At 45.0% G+C, this 22,288-nt stretch overlaps 1 protein-coding gene across 1 annotated transcript in view; it reads left to right on the top strand.

The window, feature by feature from the left end:
• The window catches only part of LOC118772437 (E3 ubiquitin-protein ligase HECW1), an 86,259-nt gene that overhangs the window by 50,139 nt on the left and 13,832 nt on the right, over nt 1-22,288 (top strand). Inside the window, exons 8-19 of the mRNA XM_036520761.1 lie at nt 2,464-2,606; nt 3,341-3,441; nt 5,651-6,967; nt 9,274-9,375; nt 13,420-13,570; nt 17,559-17,665; nt 17,873-17,994; nt 18,809-18,994; nt 19,280-19,414; nt 20,037-20,142; nt 21,336-21,432; nt 21,916-21,999. Coding sequence (XP_036376654.1) covers nt 2,464-2,606; nt 3,341-3,441; nt 5,651-6,967; nt 9,274-9,375; nt 13,420-13,570; nt 17,559-17,665; nt 17,873-17,994; nt 18,809-18,994; nt 19,280-19,414; nt 20,037-20,142; nt 21,336-21,432; nt 21,916-21,999 — 2,651 coding nt within the window. The remainder of the gene's footprint in view (nt 1-2,463; nt 2,607-3,340; nt 3,442-5,650; nt 6,968-9,273; nt 9,376-13,419; nt 13,571-17,558; nt 17,666-17,872; nt 17,995-18,808; nt 18,995-19,279; nt 19,415-20,036; nt 20,143-21,335; nt 21,433-21,915; nt 22,000-22,288) is intronic.

Below are 22,288 nucleotides of genomic sequence, written 5' to 3'. Positions count from 1 at the left end.
GTGAGAACCACCACTGTAAATTGGCAAGGTTTGACTTTAGCTTTTAATTGCAACGATGATGATGAATGAAGCGATGGTAGTGGTAGTGCAGGGTGGTGTCAAAGTTTCTGTTTTGCAGGTATTAAATCAGGTATTTTATTAGGCCAGGCAGGGAGTTAGTAGTCACTTCTCTCTGGTTTCTTCTTATTTGATCACAATGGCACAGAAGGATCAGCAGAATGTGTAACTCATCTGAACTGAAGACAAATCTGCACCTCTTGGACCCCAGCTGCATAGTATAGGTATTGCAGGTACTTGCAATTCAGACATCAGCAGCTTGTGCTGGGCAAAAACTGATGCTTCAGTTTTTTCCCATTGTCATAAATCAAAGATCTTTGCAAAGCATAAATACATGAATTTAACATTCATACTTTTTGTTGTTGTCCTCCTGAGTATATTTTGAATTTTGGCAACTGTAGGCAATGGAAGTTCTAATCAAAAATGAAATACTGCAGAAAGTGAATTTGGATTTGTTTTCATTCTCTGGTCATTCACTCCACTGAACTAAAAAATGCTTATCATCTGCTGAAGTGGCCATTTATAATGATTATTTCATTTCACACTTTTTAATTGCCGATCTATCATTTACTGAATTACTTTTGTGTAATAAGACAATGCTTTGTGAAGGCCCAGCTGTATTACATTCCAAAAGCCTGTTTGGCGATGATTGCTGCTTCAGTCATGGCTTCCATGATCACTTGACCCTTATTGCAATGATCAATGTGACATGAACTCCACATAAGCTGTGTATGTAGACACCACAGAGGTAGCATTTGTTAAAAAAAATAAGGTGAAAACCCCAGTCTGGCACAGTTCACACATCCACAGGAGAGAACAGCCTCAAGCCATACCTTGTGTTGTACGGTATGCCTCTCCCCCCTGCGGGCCAAGGTCATTTTAGCTACATTGTAGCTTCTGATCTGACATGTACACAGTGTGCCATGCACAAAACAGCCAGATGACTCTGTTAACATCCAAGGAGATGGCAGCTTATTATGGGATGTCAATATCTGCCAAAACACATATTACGGGAACAGGAATTGCCTCGGGGGATTATTATTTTAATTGTTTCTCTGTTGTTGATTTTGGTCTCCAATCTGTTGTTTTGTTTTCGTTTCCTTGTTTTCTGTTCAGAATTACAAAATTACAAAATTCTGTTCAATTGAATATGTCCCATGGATGTTTTGGCGCATTGAACATTGTCAAATGTGAGTTGATAGCTTTACTGTTTACATGTGGTATACCGAAGATGCACTTAATTATTAAGCATGAAATGATAAATAATAATGAATTATTTTGTCCATATGTCTTTACAACATTTTACAACAGTTTACAACATATAGACAGATTGTCGAGTTCTGCCAAACATCTTCGAAGACTGCATGAGTGCCCAAGAGCCATAACTCTAGTGTTTAGAGTCAGGGTTTGAGAACAACAATCGGATCAATAGTTTTTACTGCATGCTGAAGTTATAAAGTCAACTGAACAAGGAGGAGAAAAATAATGCAAGCAATTGTTGCATTCACAGATTGGCTTGCACATTTTTTGCATTTAAAAGAAGAAGCTGTAATTTTCAGTTACCGTTGACTGCTGAGGATGACAAAGCTGCAGAGTGCGAGGAGGTAACCGCTGGGTGCAATTTACTTTCAGCTGGGCAGGTTCAATTTGCCAAGGATTGGAGGAGAGGACATTAACAACAACAGTAAACAAGTATGAGGGCTCTGTGAACTGACTTACATTTAGTTCTGCCATTGGTAGACAATGAGACAGTGCCGCATCCAATAGCAGGTATCATTAGCTCTTCACCTCAGAATCACACTGGCTAGTAAGAGCTTCTCACAGCATTCTGATCACCTTGTGACAGTAGTACATCATATGTAATTCCATGATTCCTCTTCCAGTTAGTCCTTATTCGATAGGCAGAATGGATTATCTTTAGCTGTGATGGAGACTCTATGTCTGAATAGTAATCGTTTGAATAGCAATAAAATGAAAGAGAATGAACAGAAAAAGAAGGCATCTTGTTAGGCTCTACTAAAGTACACTCTTGATAAAGGTCATGTTTTACGCACATTACATTCAGAGTAAGCGCACTCATCCATGACTGAGGGTCGAGGAGTTTTAAGGACCATGGACAGCGCTCGATCTCAGCTGCCAGACTGGCACCCTCAGAACCATGGACAGTTACCAGAAAAAGTGAGAAGAGGACGTGCACTCAGTGAATCTTACCAATGCAAGGTTACAACGGTAGCCAGTGATATAAAGTAACTACTCCCTGCTGTAGTAGTTTTCACATCCCCCAAATCTTGTGGTTGTCTTTATGGTGAGATTTTGAGTGGGCTTTCAGAATCGCACCTCCTTTTCTAAATGCTGCGGTCACAGGGCGTTTACTGTTGGTGCCCTGACAGCGTGTATCTCCTTCAGCGCTTCAACTTTGTGTCTCTGCCCACGGATGTGCTGGAGATCGAGGTGAAGGACAAGTTTGCCAAGAGCCGGCCAATCATCAAGCGCTTCCTGGGCAAGCTGTCCATGCCGGTGCAGAGGCTGCTGGAGAAGCACGCCATTGGGTAGGTCACCCAGGGCCGTGCAGAACGACGCACCATGCCGGACATGGGAGGATTCCGTCTGTGCGCTTAATGGTTATGGACTTAATGCTAGATTCCTTTTCAAAATATATGTCAAATATAAAGAACATAATTCATTTATCTTTGGATTGTTATACAAAATCTTTTGTCCATTTTGACCAATTTTATCAGTTTATCAGCAGCTATATTGTATACTCTGTCTCTGAGCATAGAACACACAGACACACACACACACACACACAAAGTGCAAGTAAAGCTAATAATCAATTAAATGTCACCAGCCTTGTTCCATAATCACAACACTGTTCTGCTAATTATATCTACAAAGTGCCCTGCATTTAATTAATTGGGGATCTGATTATCTTCATCATAGTGTATCTGGAGTTACCAGCAGAAAAGGAACACATGTACACACATACAGACATAATGTTGAATCCTCTAATTTGTTGTAGTTCTTCAGCTTTGTTACCTGAAATTAAAACTGTTTTTCTTGAATGTTGCATGATTTGTCATCGTGCCCTGTGTGTAACCTTTCAAAATATGTTACAAATGTTCTGTATTTATCTTACATGTATCTGACTTTCTTTACCCCTCCATCTCCTCCTTTTCCTCCCTCCCTCTCTTGTTGTCTCTCTCCCTCCTGTCTTTTCTTTTTCTCCCCCCCATCTCTCTGTCTCTCTCTCTCTCTCTCTGGGTCTCTCTGGCTCTCTCTGCAGGGATCGTGTGGTGAGTTACACACTGGCCCGCAGGCTGCCGACGGACCATGTCAGCGGACAGCTGCAGTTCAGATTTGAGATAACATCCTCCATTCACCCAGGTTCCTGAGATTTTCTTTTCTCTCTATGCGTGTGCCCTCCTTCATTCAAGTCACCAAACTGAATGAAAATATTAGGATCAAGATGATCAAGATGTTTGCTAGACATGGACCAAGGCAGAGAGGGACTTTTAGTTTTAGGAATGATACATTCAGAGTGTTATTTATTTGCCCTCATCTCTGTTAATGTTTTCGTCACTCCTTTTACTTGGCAGAAACATAATAAGCTGCCTTTTCTCTAGACTCCTTTTTGGTGATTTACAACAGAATCAGGCAGACCTTCAGCCAGCTGTGAAAATGGGATGCATCCAATGAATTCACATTTACATTTAGTCCTTTTGATACTCTTCTTCCAGAACAACTTACAAAAGTACATTTCATAGGGTTAGGCAATTAGCCAGATACTGAAATATTGGTGCCATCCTTGAAATCTAGTTCCATTGTGTATTGCCACAATGGGATTAAGAGCTGTAAGGATGTACAACCTTGAGAACATTAAGCTTAAAACATCCCACTTTAAAACACGACATGTTTGTATCATCACTACATGTTTACAACTGAAGTAATGCCACTGCAAAAGCTTGAGGTGCTGCCAGCCTTTTATCCTTTAGATTTGAATCACAATCAATTTCACAGCTGCTAGCTGATATTTGTGTTAGGAGGGGCACGCGTCAGAGTATGGACAGCCCAGGTGGGTTTTTAGTCTGCAACAGAAACTGACAGATCTTGCAGTTCAGATATTAGTGGGGAGCTCATTCCAAGGGGGGCAAGGATAGAGAAGGGCTGTGACCGTGACGAGTAACACCTCCAGGAGGGAGCTGGTAGGCATCAAGAGGCAGTGGATGAAAGTGGTTTAGCAGGAGAGTAGGGTGTGATGGCAGATTTGGGGGAGCAATTATTGTTACAGTTCGGTGAGATAGAACCAGAATTTCAAATTTTGTCCCATCCGTGACAGGTAGCCTGTATAGACAGATGAGGAGAGGTGTGACATGAGAATGGTTTGGCTGATTATAGATCAGGCAAGCGGCTGCATTGTGGATCATCTGAAGGGGTCTGATGACACTTGCTGTGGGGTCAGCCAAAAGATAGTTATGGTAGTCCAAGAGCCATAGATACACATAGCCAGTAGTCTGGAAAGTACCAAGGCTTGAACCAAGAGTTGTGCTGAGTTAGTCTTAAGAAATGGATGGATTTCATGGATGTTGTAGAACATGACTCAGCAGCTCCATGTTGCTGCTACAGTATTGTCAGAGAAAGACAGGTTAGTGTCAAGATTCACCCCCAGGTTCCTGTCGCTCTGGAACGATGGCATAGTCATGACGTTGAGGGAAAAGGAGAGCCTACAAAGTGATGAGTTTTCTCGAATGTAGAGAAGTTTGGTTTTAGAAACATTGAGTTTGAAATGTTTGCTGATCATTCAGTTAGACATATCATTGAGGTAAGCACTGATGTGTGAGGCAGTATTCTTGTCAGTGGACGGAAGTGACAAAAAGAGTTGTGTATTGTCCACACAGAAATGGTGGGAGACATTTTGGCAGGAGGTGACAACCCTCAGATATTTAGTGTAAAGGGAGAAGAGGAGAGGACCAAGTGCAGATTGTTCAGTGGCTCTAGTGGTGAGGCAGTGAGCCTTAGAGACAGAATCATGCCATGTTATTTGTAGGAAGATTCAGAAAGGTGGGACGAAAACCACCTGTGGGCAGTTCCCGCAATGCCTAGTTCAGCCAGGGTTGCAAGGAGGTCAGTGGTAGTCAACTGTAGCAAATACAACAGATAGATCAAGGAGGATTTAGAGGAGAAGGAGGTAGCTCTGGAAAGGTTGAGAGTAACATACATTGCAGCTGCATGAACCAGTTTTCACCAGCCCTAATTTTAATACATTGAGGTCAAACCCTGCTTTATCCTCTGCTACAATAAATGACCAAACCGCAAGACTGAAATGGCTGATTGGAGTAGACAATTGAGTCACACAGGCTTTCATGGTTCAGTACACTTTGTGCTGTAAAATTACTGAAAATGCCTCCCCCAAAAAAGCAGCGAATTATACTGAAAAGGTGTGCACTCAGGCCTGGCAATCAAACTACTTGCTCAGTGCAATATGAAAGCAAAATGCTGCCGCACCATCCCTGTATCACGCTGTGTCAGCACCGAGTGTGGCCTGCTGATGTGTGGCCAGGCAGTGAGGTGACAAACTCTCTTTGCTCGCCAACAGATGACGAGGAGGTGTCCCTCTGCACGGAGCCCGACTGTGCTGTCGCCCCAGAAGAGCAGGTACAAGGCCAGGACATGGACCCCGCCCGTGAGCTCCCGGCTGACGACGCGCTGAGCGTGGGGCCGGAGGCGCCAGAGCTGCCTGTGGATGAAGCCTCCGCAGATACGGCGGCCTGCAGCCCCACGGCCGACGATCCCCCCGCTGAGGTCGCTGAGGAGGAGCCCGGAGGAGTTCCGGTGGAGGAGAGTGCAGAGGAGGCCACAGAGGAGCCAGCTACACTGGCGGGGGACGGTCAAGAGAGCGAGGTGCCACCCGACCCACAGCCTGAGCCCGAGGGCGAGTGCTCTGTCGAACGGGCGGAAGGGGAGTCAAACGAGGCGACGGCCGAGGGGGAGGGAACAGACGCGGCCGTGGAAACGCCGGCCGAGGTGGCACAGATGGAAGACGAGGGGGCCGGGGAGGAGGAGCAGGCCTCCGGGCCGCAGCAGGGGGAGGAGGAAGAGAGCGAGGATGGGGACTGCTGCTCCTTGCGCATGAGGAACACCCAGAAGCGCAAGAGCCGGCCCTGCTCCCTGCCCGTGTCCGAGCTGGAGACAGTCATCGCCTCGGCATGCGGGGAGCCGGAAACCCCGCGCACCCACTACATCCGCATCCACCACCTGCTGCACAGCCTGCCCTCCGCCCAGCTCAGCCAGGACAGCGAGCCGGACGGGGCCGACCCCGAGTCCGAGGAGCTGACCGTCAAGCCCCCCGAGGGCAAGGAGGAAGGGGCAGAGGACAGCACCTCGGAGGTGGTGTCACAGACCCTGGGGACGGACGACGCGGGTCCCTGCTGCCGGAGGACCCTCCCCCGCAGCCTGTCCATCGAGCGCCTGTCCGACCTTAACCAGCTCCTGGAGAGCGAGCAGCCGCCGCTGGAGACCGAGGGCGAGGTGGGGGGCCCCGGGCCCCCGGGGGGGAGCGAGTGCGACCTGTGCGACAACTCCTGCTACAGCACCTCCTGTTACAGCACCTCCTGCTACAGCACCTCCTGCTACAGCAACTCGGGCTACGAGGGCCGCAACCGCTTCTGCAGCCACACCCGCTTCTCCTCGGTGGACAGCGCCCGCATGTCGGAGAGCACCGTCTTCTCCTCGCAGGAGGAGGAGGAGGAGGAGAACAGCGCCTTCGAGTCGGTGCCGGACTCCATCCAGAGCCCTGAGGCCCGGGAACCCGGTGACGGGACGAACCATTGGCTGGGGCCGCAGGAGGGGAGTCCCCAGGGCAACGCTGACAGCGGGGAGTCACCAGTGGCAGGGCCCAGCAACAGGGCCGGAGGTGAGCTGCCAAATCTTTCACTCGGATGGCTTTGGTGAGCAATCTGCTGCACTGATATTCTGTGTGAAGGATACAGGTGCTTTAATTCTCTTCTGTACTGCATGGCCGTTCAACACCAATTCCCTTCATTCCTCCATTATGAATACTTTTATTTCATTGTCATTTCTAATAGGTTATCGTCAGAACTCAATATCAAAACATTTTTGCATGAATAAAATGATCCGCGAAAATAAAGATGTGAGCTGTAATCAGTCGATTATCTCACTTCTTCGAAAGCACCATCGTCTGAATGGTTAGCGAAGTGGTTTAACATCATTACTGAAACCAAGACCACAGCTACAGCTGTGAAAGGTTCAGTAACCAATTAGTCAGAGAAATCAGGGGCTTGTTGTTTCTCTCCCCATAGATTTGTGGTTGATATCTGTCGCTGCGTGCTAATTAATTCCCCCGAACCCCTCGACCCCGTTTAACGAACCTGAACAAAGAACGCAAACCACCCTAATTAATATTTCTTTCCCTTTAAATGCCATCTGCTTTGCTGACGGTGTAGGGAACCGCTGTGCTTTGCACTTCTCTCCCTTAAACAGCTGCTTACATCAAAGCCATTCACATAGCGAGCCCCAGCTGACGCACATCTCCGGCCTCCTAAACTGGGGCAAAAGTAGGGGGAGCTCTCAGAAGAGCCATTCGGGGTATTTACGTTGGTCGCTCAAACGAATAATCTCATTACGGCCTGACAGTGGCACTGTGGTTAGCCTCAGCAAATAATCGGACACTTTGTGCCTTTGTCGGGTGAACTCTGCCCTTCATTTGTTAGGTCAAACAAACTGGCCAGGGAGTGTATGCCTTGAGCCTTGGTCAGAACGGTGGAAAGGCGTGACAGCATCCGAGATGTCACAACGCACCGTGAAGTGGTCTGCACAGCACAGTAGTGCGTGGATTCAAACGGGATCCCTTCTGCAAGCAAAAGAAGCCCTAATCGACCTGACAGGGTGTTTTTGAAGTGGTTTTGCAATACGTGTGTTCACAGTCAGCAAGATTTACCTTCATCATTGTGCTCAGCCATATTGCCCACGAAATAGTCTTGTTCAGTTAGTTTGCCTATTGGGTGATCTGAGTTCAAAGATGTTTGCCTGAAATGCCGAGAAGCATTGTTATGTTTTTTTTTTTCAGTTAGACATGCAGAGCATGTGAATCTTTTAAAGTAGGTCTTTTTGTATGTTGATTCTCATTAGCCGTACTGTGCAATGTAGGCCACGGAGCATTGTCATGTTTTGACAGGCTTTTTTCCCTGCTTCAATCAGCAAACATCAAAGGTCCTGAAATACTTTTTTGTGCTCATTTTCCATGTGCTTCAAAGTTAGCTGGGTCTAATTAGAATTTCTATTGCCTTTTTGTCTGAGCTAATGTCACCAAGGCAACGGCCTATCTCATTGTCACAAAAAAAACATTACAACATCATGTAAAGACGCTAGAAGCTGAAAGCTGAGTCTTATTTGAAGTTAAACGCGTAACGAAGTGGTAAAATTTTCAGTCGCGTGTATACTTCATCATCCGTCTTCCAGAGCGCACATACAGGCAGCTGGGCCTCACCGTCTTTATAGAGTCGTTACACCTGATAAATCTGTTTTTGTGTGGACCCGCGTCCTCTTTGGACACGATGCAGCAAGCCCTGTGTGGCCAAGAACTCTCGGTAAACCCATCCAGGCAGAACCACCCGGCGTCAGTCCAAGCTCAGCAGCTCAGCAGCCCCGCTGGCTTTCACCACCAGGAGGGAGGCGCAGTTTACCTGACATTTAACAAGGAGCTCCGCTTTTTAAAGACACCCCCCCTCCCCCCCCCCCGACCAACACATGTAATAGGGCGAAATGACAGGCTTGTGATTTGTTTACAGCTGAAGGAGCCGACGCAATTAACGCCAGCTCGGAGGCACGGTGTAAATCTCTGCAATATCTCTTGTCACAATAATAAGAGTAGATTTACTTTCGCCCTCACCCCAGCCAGGAGATTTCCAAAAATAGAACGGCATTATTAAATTTCAGTCATCCAGCATCTATTCTGCAAAGGTAATCACTTTTTTCGAGCTGTTGATTTATCTCTCCGTATCAACAAGCCATTGACTCCACTTAAGAGGGAAAAAAATCATTCTACCAGCGCTCTGAGACAGATCTCAGAGGGGGAAAAAACAGAAGACAACGTATCTTTTGGTAGCTTCATTTTTTTAGGTGTATGTTTTTTTTTATTTTTGTCTTGATCCAATTTTTGTTGGCTTACAGGCTCATTGTTTTTTTTTTTCATGTTTATAGGCGATTGCCCCTTGCCATGCAGTCATGCTCCAGTCAGCCAACTTCCTGCTTTGCGACCTGATCCCCACCATTACCCAACTATTGACGAACCGTTGCCACCAAGTAAGCTTTCCTGTGTCATTGTCCCCTCCAGTCAGGACTCATATCCACCTCACTGTGTTCATCAAGGATGGGGCCACCCCCTGCCATCCTGTCCACATGTGACCATGTCTGTGAGGTCCCCTGCGGGGGGGGGGGGGGCATGCATACATGCCATGTCATGTGCCATCATTGGAGGCCTGTTGTTTCCCTTTCATTCCACCTGCCCAGTCTTTGGATTCCGTTATTCCCGATATCTGAGGGGTAGGGTCAAATGCCACTAGACAGGGATGTGAGTTATGATTGATTCTCTGAATCAGGAGTTCATGTCTCATCTCTGAAATAGATTTGATTTTGAAATGGAGATGGAATTTTTCCCCCGTTGTTACGGACTCTGAGGTTTGAGTTGCCTTTAGATGGCACAATATGGTGGGAGTAGGTTGTATCCATATTGTACTGTGCTGTAATGTGCAAAACAATTCATTTCAATATATGCATTTCATTTCAATATAATACCTTACTAAACTCTATAGCACAGATTGGTCATAAACTCCAAGTCTCCTTGGTTGTGAAACTTCTTCTTGAGAATTCTTTCATAATTACAGATGAGTGTTAATGTTCTACTTATTACAGATTCAGGTGTAACCCAAGGGGAGCGAAATTGTTTATGGACATGTGAAATTATTATCATACTTTTGTGCTGAAATAAAGATGTTTTCACAGACACACATTGGGACCTAATGATCACCCTGCATTTTAAACACCATTGTAGTAGTCCTCTTCACCCTTTACTGCTTAGGGAAAGTAGTGTGTCTAAACCTGCTTCATTTTTATTTTTGCAATATTCATATTTCTGGGTAAGTATGGTAAAATAGAAATAAGGTGTACGGTGTACTTATCCTGTTTGCCATTATCTTTCTAAGACCAGTTCTCTTACCTAGGGAAGAGGGATGGCAGAATCTGTAGAGAGATGCATTTCTATACCCTCAGAGTAGTGACTGTACCTCCCTGAGTTTTCTGTGGGTGGAAGCTTTAATGCTAAAAGATGGCTCTGGGGTACTCCTGCCACTGCTCACATTATTTAGACCCACAGCTCTGGAGTTGTGTGTCTGCGAGTGAGTGAGTTAGACTTAGGCTTATCTTTCACATCTGGGACCTGGGCTCTCAGTTTCCATGGTGACAAGCGGTTGAGAGGCAGAATAGGGACTGTAGTCTAAATTTATAACAAATGGACTTGGAAATGATCGCAATGCAAATGCTGGGACGGGCCCTGCTCAGTGGGCCCGGAGCCCCCGTCACTTCAGACCCCTTCCTTTTCCTGCCAGAGACCTGCCTGCGCAGACCTTCCGAAAGGTGAGCAAGGCCCGACGCTCACGATCAGCTCCATGACTGTCGGTGCCGGCTTAGAACTGGGAAGGGCTGTGTTCCTGTTTCTGCGTCTTTTCCACAGCGGAAACCACTGGGAAAAAAAAACAAATCACCATATGAGAACGATGCAGATTTTGAAACCGCAGAAAAAAAAAAAAAGATGCTGAAATCTTGCAGTCGCTTGTCAACCTTCGTCTAAATGTTTTATAGCTATAGTTTCTTTGTTCCGCTGTATGCAGGGATTTTTTTTCTGGTCTGAGGCAATGACTAATGAGTACGAACAGGCCCTGCTTTTCTGCATGCTGCTGTGTGTTGGTATTGTGGCTTGGTGCAATGTCACATCCACAGTGGTCCTGCTGAGCTGTGGGTTTTACAATGGAACGGGCACCCAGTCAAAGGGCTAAAAATAGACGCTGAAAATCAGCTCAGCAGGGAGTTCCTCGTGGAGATCTGATAGCAAATGCCCTGCCACTGAGAGGAAACACCTCCAGCTTTTAGAATTGGCCATCAAACGGGTGTAGCTGATGTATTCTTGTCTCTGTGAACCTGGCAGCACACAGATGTGATTTTGGCGCATGTTATAATTCTGCATAAATGCATGGGGATTTTTTTCAGGCGTGACTGATTTAAATGTGGCCCATGTGGATAGAGCCATCAATGTGAAAATGCCATACACAGGCATTGTTAAAGAGAACTCACCGGTAAAAAACAGACAGCCCATGTAATAGCCACCCCCAGCATCATTAAAGAGAGCTCACTGGTTAAGCACAGACAGCCCAGGTGCAGCGCTCAGCCCCTGGGATTCTGCGGTATGTCTGAATCTGTGAAAAACTACTATTGTACTGCCTACACAATAATAAAAAGGCAGTTGAAGACCACTCAACTTACAGTCAGTACATTGTTTTCTCAGCAGCACGCCACCTGACTACAGCAAATAAAAACCTACCTCATGTGCACTTTCACATTGCACCGATGAAGCACGAGCTGTACCTCAGGTGACTCTGCTGTTGACTTAATACGGTTCTGATAGGTAATAAAAACATTAACGGTGTATTCAGTTCCTTGGTTGCTTTGCCAACTTGTATTTCTGACCGAAATCTCCCAGTGGCTCTTTTCACTCGCTTTTAGTGCTCCCAGACTAACTGCTGTGACTATGCGGGCTCTGTGTGGATTCATCACACTCATGCTCATGTTGTTCTTGTGAAATATTTAACAGAGTAGAGCAGGGGTACTTAATCTTGCTCCTGCAGGGCTCCAAGCCAGGAAGTTTCTTTTCCACATTAGTGCTGAAGCATTTCAGTCTCATAATTAATGTCTTCCCTGAAACTACTCTTTTCGGTTCTGGGCTTTGTTCGTCATTTTAAAAGAGAAGGACATGAAGGAATTCAGCCCTTTAGGCTCAGAATGTCCATCCCTGGAACAGAGCGTTACACTGGTTCTAAAATTTTGCCTATTATTTGATGTGATTTTCTGGTCCCAGATGACTGCCATTAAGTTGATAAAGCCCATGATCTTGAAGTTGCAGTGCAAAATGTGTAGAACAGAAATAACATGCTGTCAGTGTGATGTAAAAAAGAGGGACAGAATTAATGTAACCGACCGTTAGTAGTTACTGCTCTCCAGTAGTGGTCCTCCCTCAGACCTGGCCCCATTGAACTGTATGACTGGCTTTCTCCTCACAGGTCTCAAACAGCACGACCTGATGTGCTAGGTAACCGTGACCTTCATGGTTGTTCTGCAGCACAGTGGTATTTTTTTCGCTTTTTTTACTTACAGTCTGTGGTGTGGACAGGACCACTACAATAACAAGCAGTGCTGTGTGTACACATTACACATACCCAAGCTGTCGTCAGGGATCGAGAAGGCAGGGAACGTTCACTTATGGGTCTTACGCACACTCTGGTATAGAACAATGTGAAGCTTTATACACTATGAATATTTGTTAGCAAAAGACTTGGTTATTGCTTAATTTATACGCAACACCCCTTAAATTGTGTTCATGATATCACCGTATTGTTAATAAAGACGTACTCTTTTTGTGGCGCACCAACGACCGGTGGTGAACGGGTCAGAAAAAAAATTTACATTTATTCATCCAAAGCGACTTACATAGGTTACAGTTGTTTACAGTGTTATCCATTTATACAGCTGGATATTTACTGAGGCAATTCTGGGTTAAGTACTTTGCCCAAGGGTACAGCAGCCGTTTCCCAGCGGGGATTGAACCAGCAACTTTTCGGTTATAAGTCCTGCTCCTTAACCACTATGATACGCTGCCACCCAGTCCTACTTAAAAGTATATCTGCTTATCAGGGATGTAAGATTATGAGTCCAGTGGGAAAAACATACTTCTCCCAATAACAAGATGGGGTTCATGAAGCAGATGTAAAATTATCATCTGATTCCCTGAAGTGCTCTTTTCCTGCCCCCATAGCCCAGAATGCACCAATTCATTGACAGGTGAAGTAAGTTGCAAGGTTTCTCACTTTTTCCTCATTAACAACACCCAGCAGCAGTCTGTCTGGCAAAGTATCTGTGTCTTCCACCCTTCTGTGACTTAGTGTTGTCCCCATGCCTCCGTTGCACGTTGGACTGCCAGGATCGTGGCCCCCCTCGCCCCGTCTCTGGCGATCGGGTGATAAGGAGCTGCCCCAGTGACTCGTACTCCTTCCCCGACCCCCCTGTCTCCCACATGTGCAGACTGGGAGGCGCGGATCGACAGCCATGGCCGGGTGTTCTACGTGGACCACATCAACCGGACCACCACGTGGCAGCGGCCTACAACCGCCGCCATGTCCAACGGGATACAGAGGTCCGGCTCCCTGCAGCAGATGGAGCAGCTCAACAGGAGGTGAGGGAGACAGGAGGGACACGTGTGAATGACAGAAGGTGACAGACAGCGAAAGGGGAACAGGGGGGGAAACTGTCAGAGTCTGTAGGTGAGCGTAGGCCAGAGGATGCCGCAGTCACCCTGCAGCACCTAGCAGCCTGCAAGTTCAGGAGAAATGATTTATAGCCACTGATGGACAGTGAATTATGTAAGTTTGATCATTAAACTCAGGATTCTGTGTTATTTTCTGTAGAGTTTCCATGGTAGGTGGTGTCAGTGTGAAATCTTTTTGCCATCTAGAACGATGTGTTAGACTGCAGTGTACAGTGCCTCTGCAGTAAACACAATGAATGTTTGTGACATACTGCCATCTAGAGGATGCACAACAGAATGCAGCCTCAAAATGCATTTTTTTCAGGGTGTAATGTTTGCTGACAGGGGAAAGGATTGCCTGAGGTTTATTTTGCTGTCTTTTGAGGGTATCACTTGACTCGTGGCTGGCTGACTCACTGCTCAACTGACTGATTCACTGCTTTATTTTGTCAGTTTAACCTTCATTTCGGGTATCTATCCTTCGCATTACTTTGTGTCGGAAACCTTGATGTTAGCTGTAGATAAAACACTCTTTTCATCCCATTTCTGTCCCTTTTTCTAATAAGGATAGCAGATGGTGGTTTTTAATATACATACCTGTACGTGCATTGTACAGTTTCAGGTAAACTGCTCGTACACAAAGGACTATATGACTTTAGGACTTTTTGATCTCATTGATATAGTGAACATCAATTACAGTAATTGCTATCTTGCCTCCTGCATTTGAAAGTGTTGTTTTATGAACATCAATGTCACCTCTACTTCATGGCTGTCTAAGGTAACATTGCAAACAGCAAAGAGTATTTTTGTGTTAACTTCCATGTGAGTGGGTTCTATTTTATAAAGTAAGGGTGGGTGTATCATACAGTATGATGAGCTTCCACGCCAAAACCAACCAGTGGAAAGGGAGTAGGAATGCTGCCCACAGAACTGAACACTGCTCTGCCCATTGTTAGATCTTGGCAGTGGCATGAATGTAGGGAGCAAAGTGTTTTGTTCCACTGAGAATCGCCTCGCCATGCTAAGAGTACTAGTGTGTGAAAGTGCTTGGATACCCCCGCAGAGTCTGAGTGTTGTCGTGTATGCTTAAGCCTATCTGAACATGGCTAATCCGGATATTTTCAGCCGAATAAGGCAATTAAAACCCTAAGAAAGTATGATTCTTAATGCGATCCACCCTACGCCCACAGCTGAATATAGCACACTCTGTTGGTTTGTAATGGGCGGCAGGTGTGGTCGTGAGCAGCCCGGCTCTCTGTTTTGACTGCTCTCCCAGCCAGTTAGTTTGCAGTCAGCATAATTTGTTAACTCCAGATTCAGCGCGCATATACCTTCTAGGCATGAGCTCATTTTTTCCCAGCCCAGACCTAATTGTGCACCACTGGGGAGTCATCATGCGCACAAAAAAACCCCTGAAGAAATGAGATTCAGGACTCAAATGGCGTTAAATGGATTTCCTATTAAATTTCACTTTTCAGTGTTGTACGTTAAGGAGGGGAATCACATTATTATGTGCCATTGGCAATGAATAGTTCTTTCTTGGCTTTAAAAGGAAGTCCTTCTATGTATCTTCTGACATGACTCCATCATTAAGACAACCTCTTCATAGACTTCATCATATTAGCATCACTTATACCATTCAATGTGTAGGCCATTGGTCCATTACCTCATACCCATGGATTCCTGCTCTTATGGTGTGATTGTTGATTTCCTGTACTATATAGCCAAGTGGAAGTGCATGTTCTTAACATGTACTTTACAGTGTTTTACCGAAAGGTAATATGAAAGAATAAGTTAATGTGTGGTATCAAAATGAATATACCATTAACAGATAAATGCATGAAGGCCTAATTAGGCTAACTTCTATAATTAATGTATTCATTCGCTCATCCATTTTTACATTATTCTAATAATTGACTCAAACTTTTCTACAGTAGATCTAATACAGTCTAGTAGTATCGCTGCCATCTTCTTGCTTGTATATCTGTGGAGGGGCAACTCTAACAGACCGTTATGTGAAAGTGTATCAATAAACAAAGTGTAGTGGTTACAGTAGGATTTAACAAATCTGTACAACAAAATTCAATATGGCATATTACACTGCTGTAGGTACAATATGTGCATTCATGGATCTAGTAGATTATTATTATACCACCTGAAGTGTCCTTAAAATCACTTGCAGTCCAATGTAAACCATTACATGTCAGTATGCACTCTTGTGTGCTAAGACAATTGAAGGACAGTCAGTCCAAGTCAAGCCTCTCTGGTACACCAGTAAAAGAAAACTGTTAGGGATAATATGTTTGAAGATTTTGTTTCAGCTGCCGAATCATTACAGTTTTTATTTAGAACAAATGAGACTAAACAACACTTTAGCATTTCAGATTGGATTTCAGAAGGATGATAGTTCACAGGTGATACCAATAGGAAATATATTTGAATATAATATTTAGTAAATATATCTACTGAAGGTGTTATTTCACAATATACTGAAATTACTGTCATTTATGAGCTGTACTTTCTGTAATCTATTAACTAGTTTTTTTTTTACTTCTAATAATATAATTATTATTGGTCGAAGTAAACATGAACATAATTCCTGAAAATCACAGACTGCTAACAGCTACCTGACATGGACACTGAACTTAATGCCCCCTAGTTTGCATATTTACATTATTTTGGGGTACAGTTACCCAAAATGTACTGGTAAGTATCAGGGATCCCAGCCCAAAGGTTGTTGGTTTGATTCCCAGGTGGCCCACTGCTGTTTCACCCTTGGGCAAGGCACTGAATCAGACTTGGCTTGGTAAACATCCAGCTGTATAAATGAATAACGAATAAAAAATTGCATGCTATGTAATTTGCTCAAGATAGGAGTGTCTGCTAAACTAATGTAGTGTAGCTACCTAAACAGCCTGAGTGTGCCATGAATAGTCTTTCCGTTCTCGTCTTGCCAATTGTCCCAGTGAAACCAAAGGCGTCGGCAGCACAAGTCATCAGTCATGCAAAAATAGTTTCTTCAAGCTTGCAAGTCAAATAGTGAATGCTAATTCTTTCCAAAAACCAATGCAAAGCAAAGCTGAAATTTAACTCTGAAACCTGTAGGGGGACTTAAGTTTAATTTTTCATGCAGAATATCTCATAATATGAATCTCAAGATTGTGACAGAATTCAGTATTCATGGCATGAAAATTCTCCAAGCAGTAATGCATTCTTAATGAATTCAAAATGGAAAAAACTATGTTTTATTGTAAAGAACACCTTGTATAAGTGCAATAAAGTAGGATGGGGTGTTGGCTGCACTGGAATAACTTACAGCCAGGGGTGTATGCCCAACAGTGTGTGGCAGTTATAACCAGCATGGCCAACACCCTGTTATGCCTTATTACTTACAGCAGCAGCAGTCTTGTGTGGTAGTCATTTGGTGTGGCAGTTATGTAAAAGTCAGGTCTGATCTGATCAGAATCCTAGAACTCTGGTGTATGGGTTTGAACTCCTGACCTTCAGGGTTGTCAACTCCTGGACCACCAAAGCAAACTGCACCCTGATTTTCAAAAATGAGTGCTCTCTGGCAATGCAATCGTTGGGATCCAGCACAATAACCATTGGTAATGGTTCAGTGAGGGAGATATAGCAGCCGTCATGGGACATATTCGTTACTGTGGTAGCAATTTTATGCCATGGAATGTTGCATAAAAGGCTGTTTTGTAAGAGTTAGCACTGTATATATTGGAGTGGCATCTGCTTTGAAGAATCTTTAGCAGTTTTCTACTATTTTTCCTAAAGTAATTGTCCTCAGAGTGGATAACCTTGCAGATTTGGTGTTTTTGTTTGTTGATGTTTTGAGAAAAGGCCTTGGTTGTAGTCCCTTGCTGTAGAACCCTGAGTGAGTGATAATTCTGAACTTCCTGCCTAGGTACCAGAACATCCAAAGGACGATGGCCACAGAGGACGGGAGCGGACGGAGAAGTGAGCGAACAGGCAGCATTGACATGGAGACAGACTCCCCCCCACAGGCCAATGGTACAAACCCCCAAATCTCATGAAGTCTGAGTGGGCTGGTCAAAGGAGTGAAGGATTTTAAAAGGGTAGAAATAAACCCCAGAGCTAAATTGGATAATGCCACTTTTAGTTTTCCCATCCCTCAGCGCAGGGTTAATGCCCTCTCTGTGTAAGTGACTTTGGTGACGCTCTGTGATGTATTGTGTCCCCTGTGCTGGTGGTGTGCAGAGCTGAGGAGGGAGTCTCCCTCGTCCCCGGTCAACACTCAGAAGATCACTCTGCTGCTGCAGTGCCCTGCGGTCAAATTCATCACCCACCCCGAGTTCTTCACAGTTCTCCATGCCAACTATGTGAGTAGCCAGCACAAAGCAGTAATAGTTTTCTCACATCTCGAGGCATCTTTGACACTGGCAGTGTCTATTTAGCCCTAAGTTTATGCACTTCACTTTTCTACTGTTCTTTACAGTTTTCTATTCTAGGACTTGAGTACTTTTTTCTTCAAAGTTGGAGGAAAAAGTATATCGGCATTGTACAGCCCGTTGAGGAAATGCCCCCCCCCCCCCCCCCCCCAAATAGGAAGTTAGCCCAAAACAGCTCAGAATGGCAGTCTCAGATGCTATTTTGGGAAGTGACATTGCTGCAGTCCCACCTGTCTGCCTGACCGCAGTGGCTTCAGCTCCTTGCCACACCGTCATCAAGCTGACCTCAGCAGTGTCTGACCTGAAAAGCAGCATCTTGATATTGATAGGTTTCTTATTTCATTCTGTCACAGAGTCCACAGAGCTCACCATCTATTCCTAGATTCCTAGAGGAACCATGAGATCTAAGCAGGGCAGAGAGATTCACAATGGCCTATTTAAAAACTGCATGTACTGTATGTTGTGGTGCTATATATCTGAGCATCGATTTCCCTAATTGGAATGCCTGGCTGTTTCTAGACAGAATATTTCAACACGCTGCCGTGGTCAGTAAAATCCAGTCCCTTCCCACATACTTTTGGGGGAACATGTTGTTTGTATTGGAAACTTATTGTTTCCATATTTGTTTTCAGTACAGGGGCATGTTAAAACCCAAAATGCTTTGCTAAAAAATGGTAAATCAGAATGTACCACCTAAAGACATGCATTTTAAATGCACACTCTTCCTCCGTTGTCTCTGTGGCAGGGTGCCTACCGGATGTTCACCAACAGTACATGCCTAAAGCACATGATCCTGAAAATACGCAGGGACGCACGGAACTTTGAGCGCTACCAACACAACCGGGACCTGGTCACGTTCCTCAACAAGTTCGCTGACACACAGCTGGAGCTTCCCAGAGGCTGGGAGATCAAGACTGACCAGCAGGGGAAGGTAGAGAACCTGGACTATGATCTGACTCTGCTGACACTCAATTGTAGATGGACTCCCACACTTTGCCCATCAGAAATCTATGCCTATAAACACATGTGTGTTGTTTTCTGTTGCACCAATGTAAGCAGAGTGGATCTCGTCACTGCATTAAACTTAGTTTATCACATATTTAAGCAGAATAGGAAAATCATATGAAATATATTCCACCCTGAGTGATTTTGTGAGATTTTGCCATTGTCAAATGCACAAGTGCCTACAAACCTCGGCATCTCATTTCTCTGCCAGTCGTTTTTCGTGGACCATAACAGCCGGGCGACGACCTTTATCGACCCCAGGATCCCTCTGCAGAATGGACGACTGCCAAACCACCTGACCCACAGGCAACACCTGCAGAGGCTACGCAGCTACAGTGCTGGAGAGGTGAGCGGGGTCAGCAGGGGCTGCTGATGTAACACTGGGGCCTTAAGCATTCCCATTAGCTGCTTCATGATGCTAAGAAAACAGTTAGCCTCTCTGAACTCCAGGTGGCGCTGCGCCGGCCTCAGTCACCTGCAGAGGAAGCCTTGTTTACAGACTCATGGTCAGGCGGTAATTCCTGACCCACCACGCTTTCCTGTTGTTTGATCTCGTGTGGATGCAGGCCCTGTTAAATGTGTTCCTCATTATTCTGAGTCGTTCTGTGTGTTCAGGCTACGGGGTTGTGCATTTTATCATGCTGTCCCGCCAACCAGATGGAAGAATGAAGCAAGCGGGGTGTGGGAAGGGAAACTGAAAACTCTACTGAAGCGTTTCAAACTCATGTTTCACACCAGATAGATCAGTAACGCCAGCCGCAGCGCTTGAAATCAGAATGAAAATCTGAAAAGCGTGTATGTCCAGACATTTTGGTACTCTAGTATAAATGAAATATTAAAATGTTATGTGCAAGTAAGTCTGTATTGTGTGTATTTTAAATGGCATATAGGCTTTGTTCTCAAAGCACAGAAATGGCCCAACGGCTCCCTGTCTGTTTACGAACCACTTTGTTGCTGTGATTTGGCAGGCGTCTGAGGTGTCCCGGAGTAGAGGGGCATCCTTATTGGCAAGGCCGGGAAACAGTCTGGTGGCAGCCATTCGCAACCAGTACCACCAGGACGCAGTGCCCCTAGGTCTGTGAAAGAGTTTAATTTTCTCTTCCTGTTAGCATCTTGGCTACCTGTGCACTGCAGGTCTTGCATCATGTGTTACTCTGGTGTAGTTTAATATAGTGTGCTGTATTTAGTAATATGCACTTCATTCTCTTACAGCCAATGGACTGATGGTAATAATACATGGAAAAAAGGACTGTATATATGTATGCATATTTGTAATAAGGAATGTATGTCCTTGGATATATGAAAACTGCACCCGGATCTAGTGATCGGTGCCCCTGCACCGATCATCTTTGTTAGGCCATGTTTTGGAGCAGTCTGTCACAGTCTCCACTGCTGCAGTGGCTTCAGCACTCAGAAGTTTTCTTAGTGTTCCGTGGGCATTCCCCAAGCACACCGCCCTGCTGTGGAATCCCCGTGCGAGGAGCGGAGTGTGCGTGACTGTAACCTCCCTCCCGGAGCCCCAGGGCCAAACCCAAGAGATCAGCTTTTAAGGGGATCTTGTAATTACGCCAACAGCAGGGCCTGAAATGGCTGGCCCGCGAAGGGAGGCTTAGCCAGCCGGTCTGCATTGTGCTCAAAGCGCCGGCCTTCCCCTCAAGAATTCCGCGTGGCCTCAGAAAGCCATCTCCAGCAGAGCGGGCTGAGATTCAGGCTGTAATGATAGGTCCCAGAACACAGAGGACGCCGCCCCGCTTCTCGGCCATCAGTCTGCTTGATGGATTTAAGGGCTGACATGAGCTTATTGAATATTTATGTATCTGTTTAAGCAAAGTGCAAAACCGTAATGGTGCCTTACATATGTTTTGGTGTATGTGCAGATGTTCATAACCCAGGCATATAATTTTGAGATACGGCTAGACTACAGTGGGAACATTTTTGCTGTGTGGATGAAAAGATGATTAATGGCTATTGACCATAAAAGCATTCATATTAAACCATACGTCAGCAGAACAATGCTTAGAATTCAGATCAGTCCTCCAAAACGAGGATTAATCTTTTTCTCTTTATGCAAGTATTTCTGTGTTGAGAGGGCTATTACTGTACTATTTTCCTGAAATCAAGGAGTCAAAGATGAGGTCCATTGCATCCATGTTCTCATCTCTGGCCATATTTTACAACATTATAAAAGGGGAAATTAATTACACATGGGGTCTCATGGGGTCAATGATGCAATCTCTCATTGCCTTTTTTTGTGTGGCTGCTTACAGCTTATAATGACAAGATCGTGGCATTCCTCCGCCAGCCCAACATCTTCGAAATGCTTCAAGAACGGCAGCCAAGCCTTGCCAGGAATCATGCCCTTAGGTGAGATAAATGCAGAGCCTAAACGCCTTGTACCTTCACTAACACAGAGTAAATGGAGTTCTCCTGTTCTACAGTCTGTATGTAAATGCCATCGGAAGGCATGGTCCACAGTTACTCATGCCAGTTATTATGTTTGGATTACACCAGACATCTGTTTTAACGTGTGAGAAAAAAAACCCACAAAGGAATCACAGTACTAGTTCTTCGTATGTGTTCAAGAATTCCGCTCTGTATTCAAGGCATAACTCTCAAAGGCTGAAACTCGGCTATTATCCTAAAAGCATTCCACGGCAGAGCCTTCGCTGTGAACTCTGTGCTGTCAGCAATTGGATCGCGATTCAATTAGGTGAAGTGCACTGCAGATGAAATTTCAAGAGACTCTTAGCTGCGCTACTTTTAGAATTAGTGCAGGACAGATTTTTTGGGGTGGATTTTAAAAAAATGGAATTTGTGTGATGTGATGTGGTTTCCTTTCGGGCTCAGGGAGAAGATCCACTACATAAGAACAGAAGGCACACACGGGGTAGAGAAGCTGTCATGTGATGCAGACCTGGTCATATTGTTAAGGTAGGCTTCCTTCACATACGACTTCACCACTGCAACCAGCATTATGTGTTATGGGCCTTCTCTTAACTGATATCCTCTGCCTTTTATGGACTCTGAAGTTCTTTGGATACACTTCTCTGTACAGCTGAGAATACACAAAACTGAAAGCTAAGCAATCCTGTGTGCCCTGTCTCAGTCTTACATAACATATTTGTTTATTTGACGCCACCATTCAGAGTGACATGTGTATTGTCCATTCATACAGCTGGAGCAATTAAGGTCAAGTACGTTGTTCAAGAATATAAAAACA

Source organism: Megalops cyprinoides, chromosome 2, assembly GCF_013368585.1.
Source record: "Megalops cyprinoides isolate fMegCyp1 chromosome 2, fMegCyp1.pri, whole genome shotgun sequence".
Classification (NCBI taxonomy): Eukaryota; Metazoa; Chordata; class Actinopteri; order Elopiformes; family Megalopidae; genus Megalops; species Megalops cyprinoides.
This window is presented reverse-complemented; position numbering and strand designations above follow the sequence as displayed.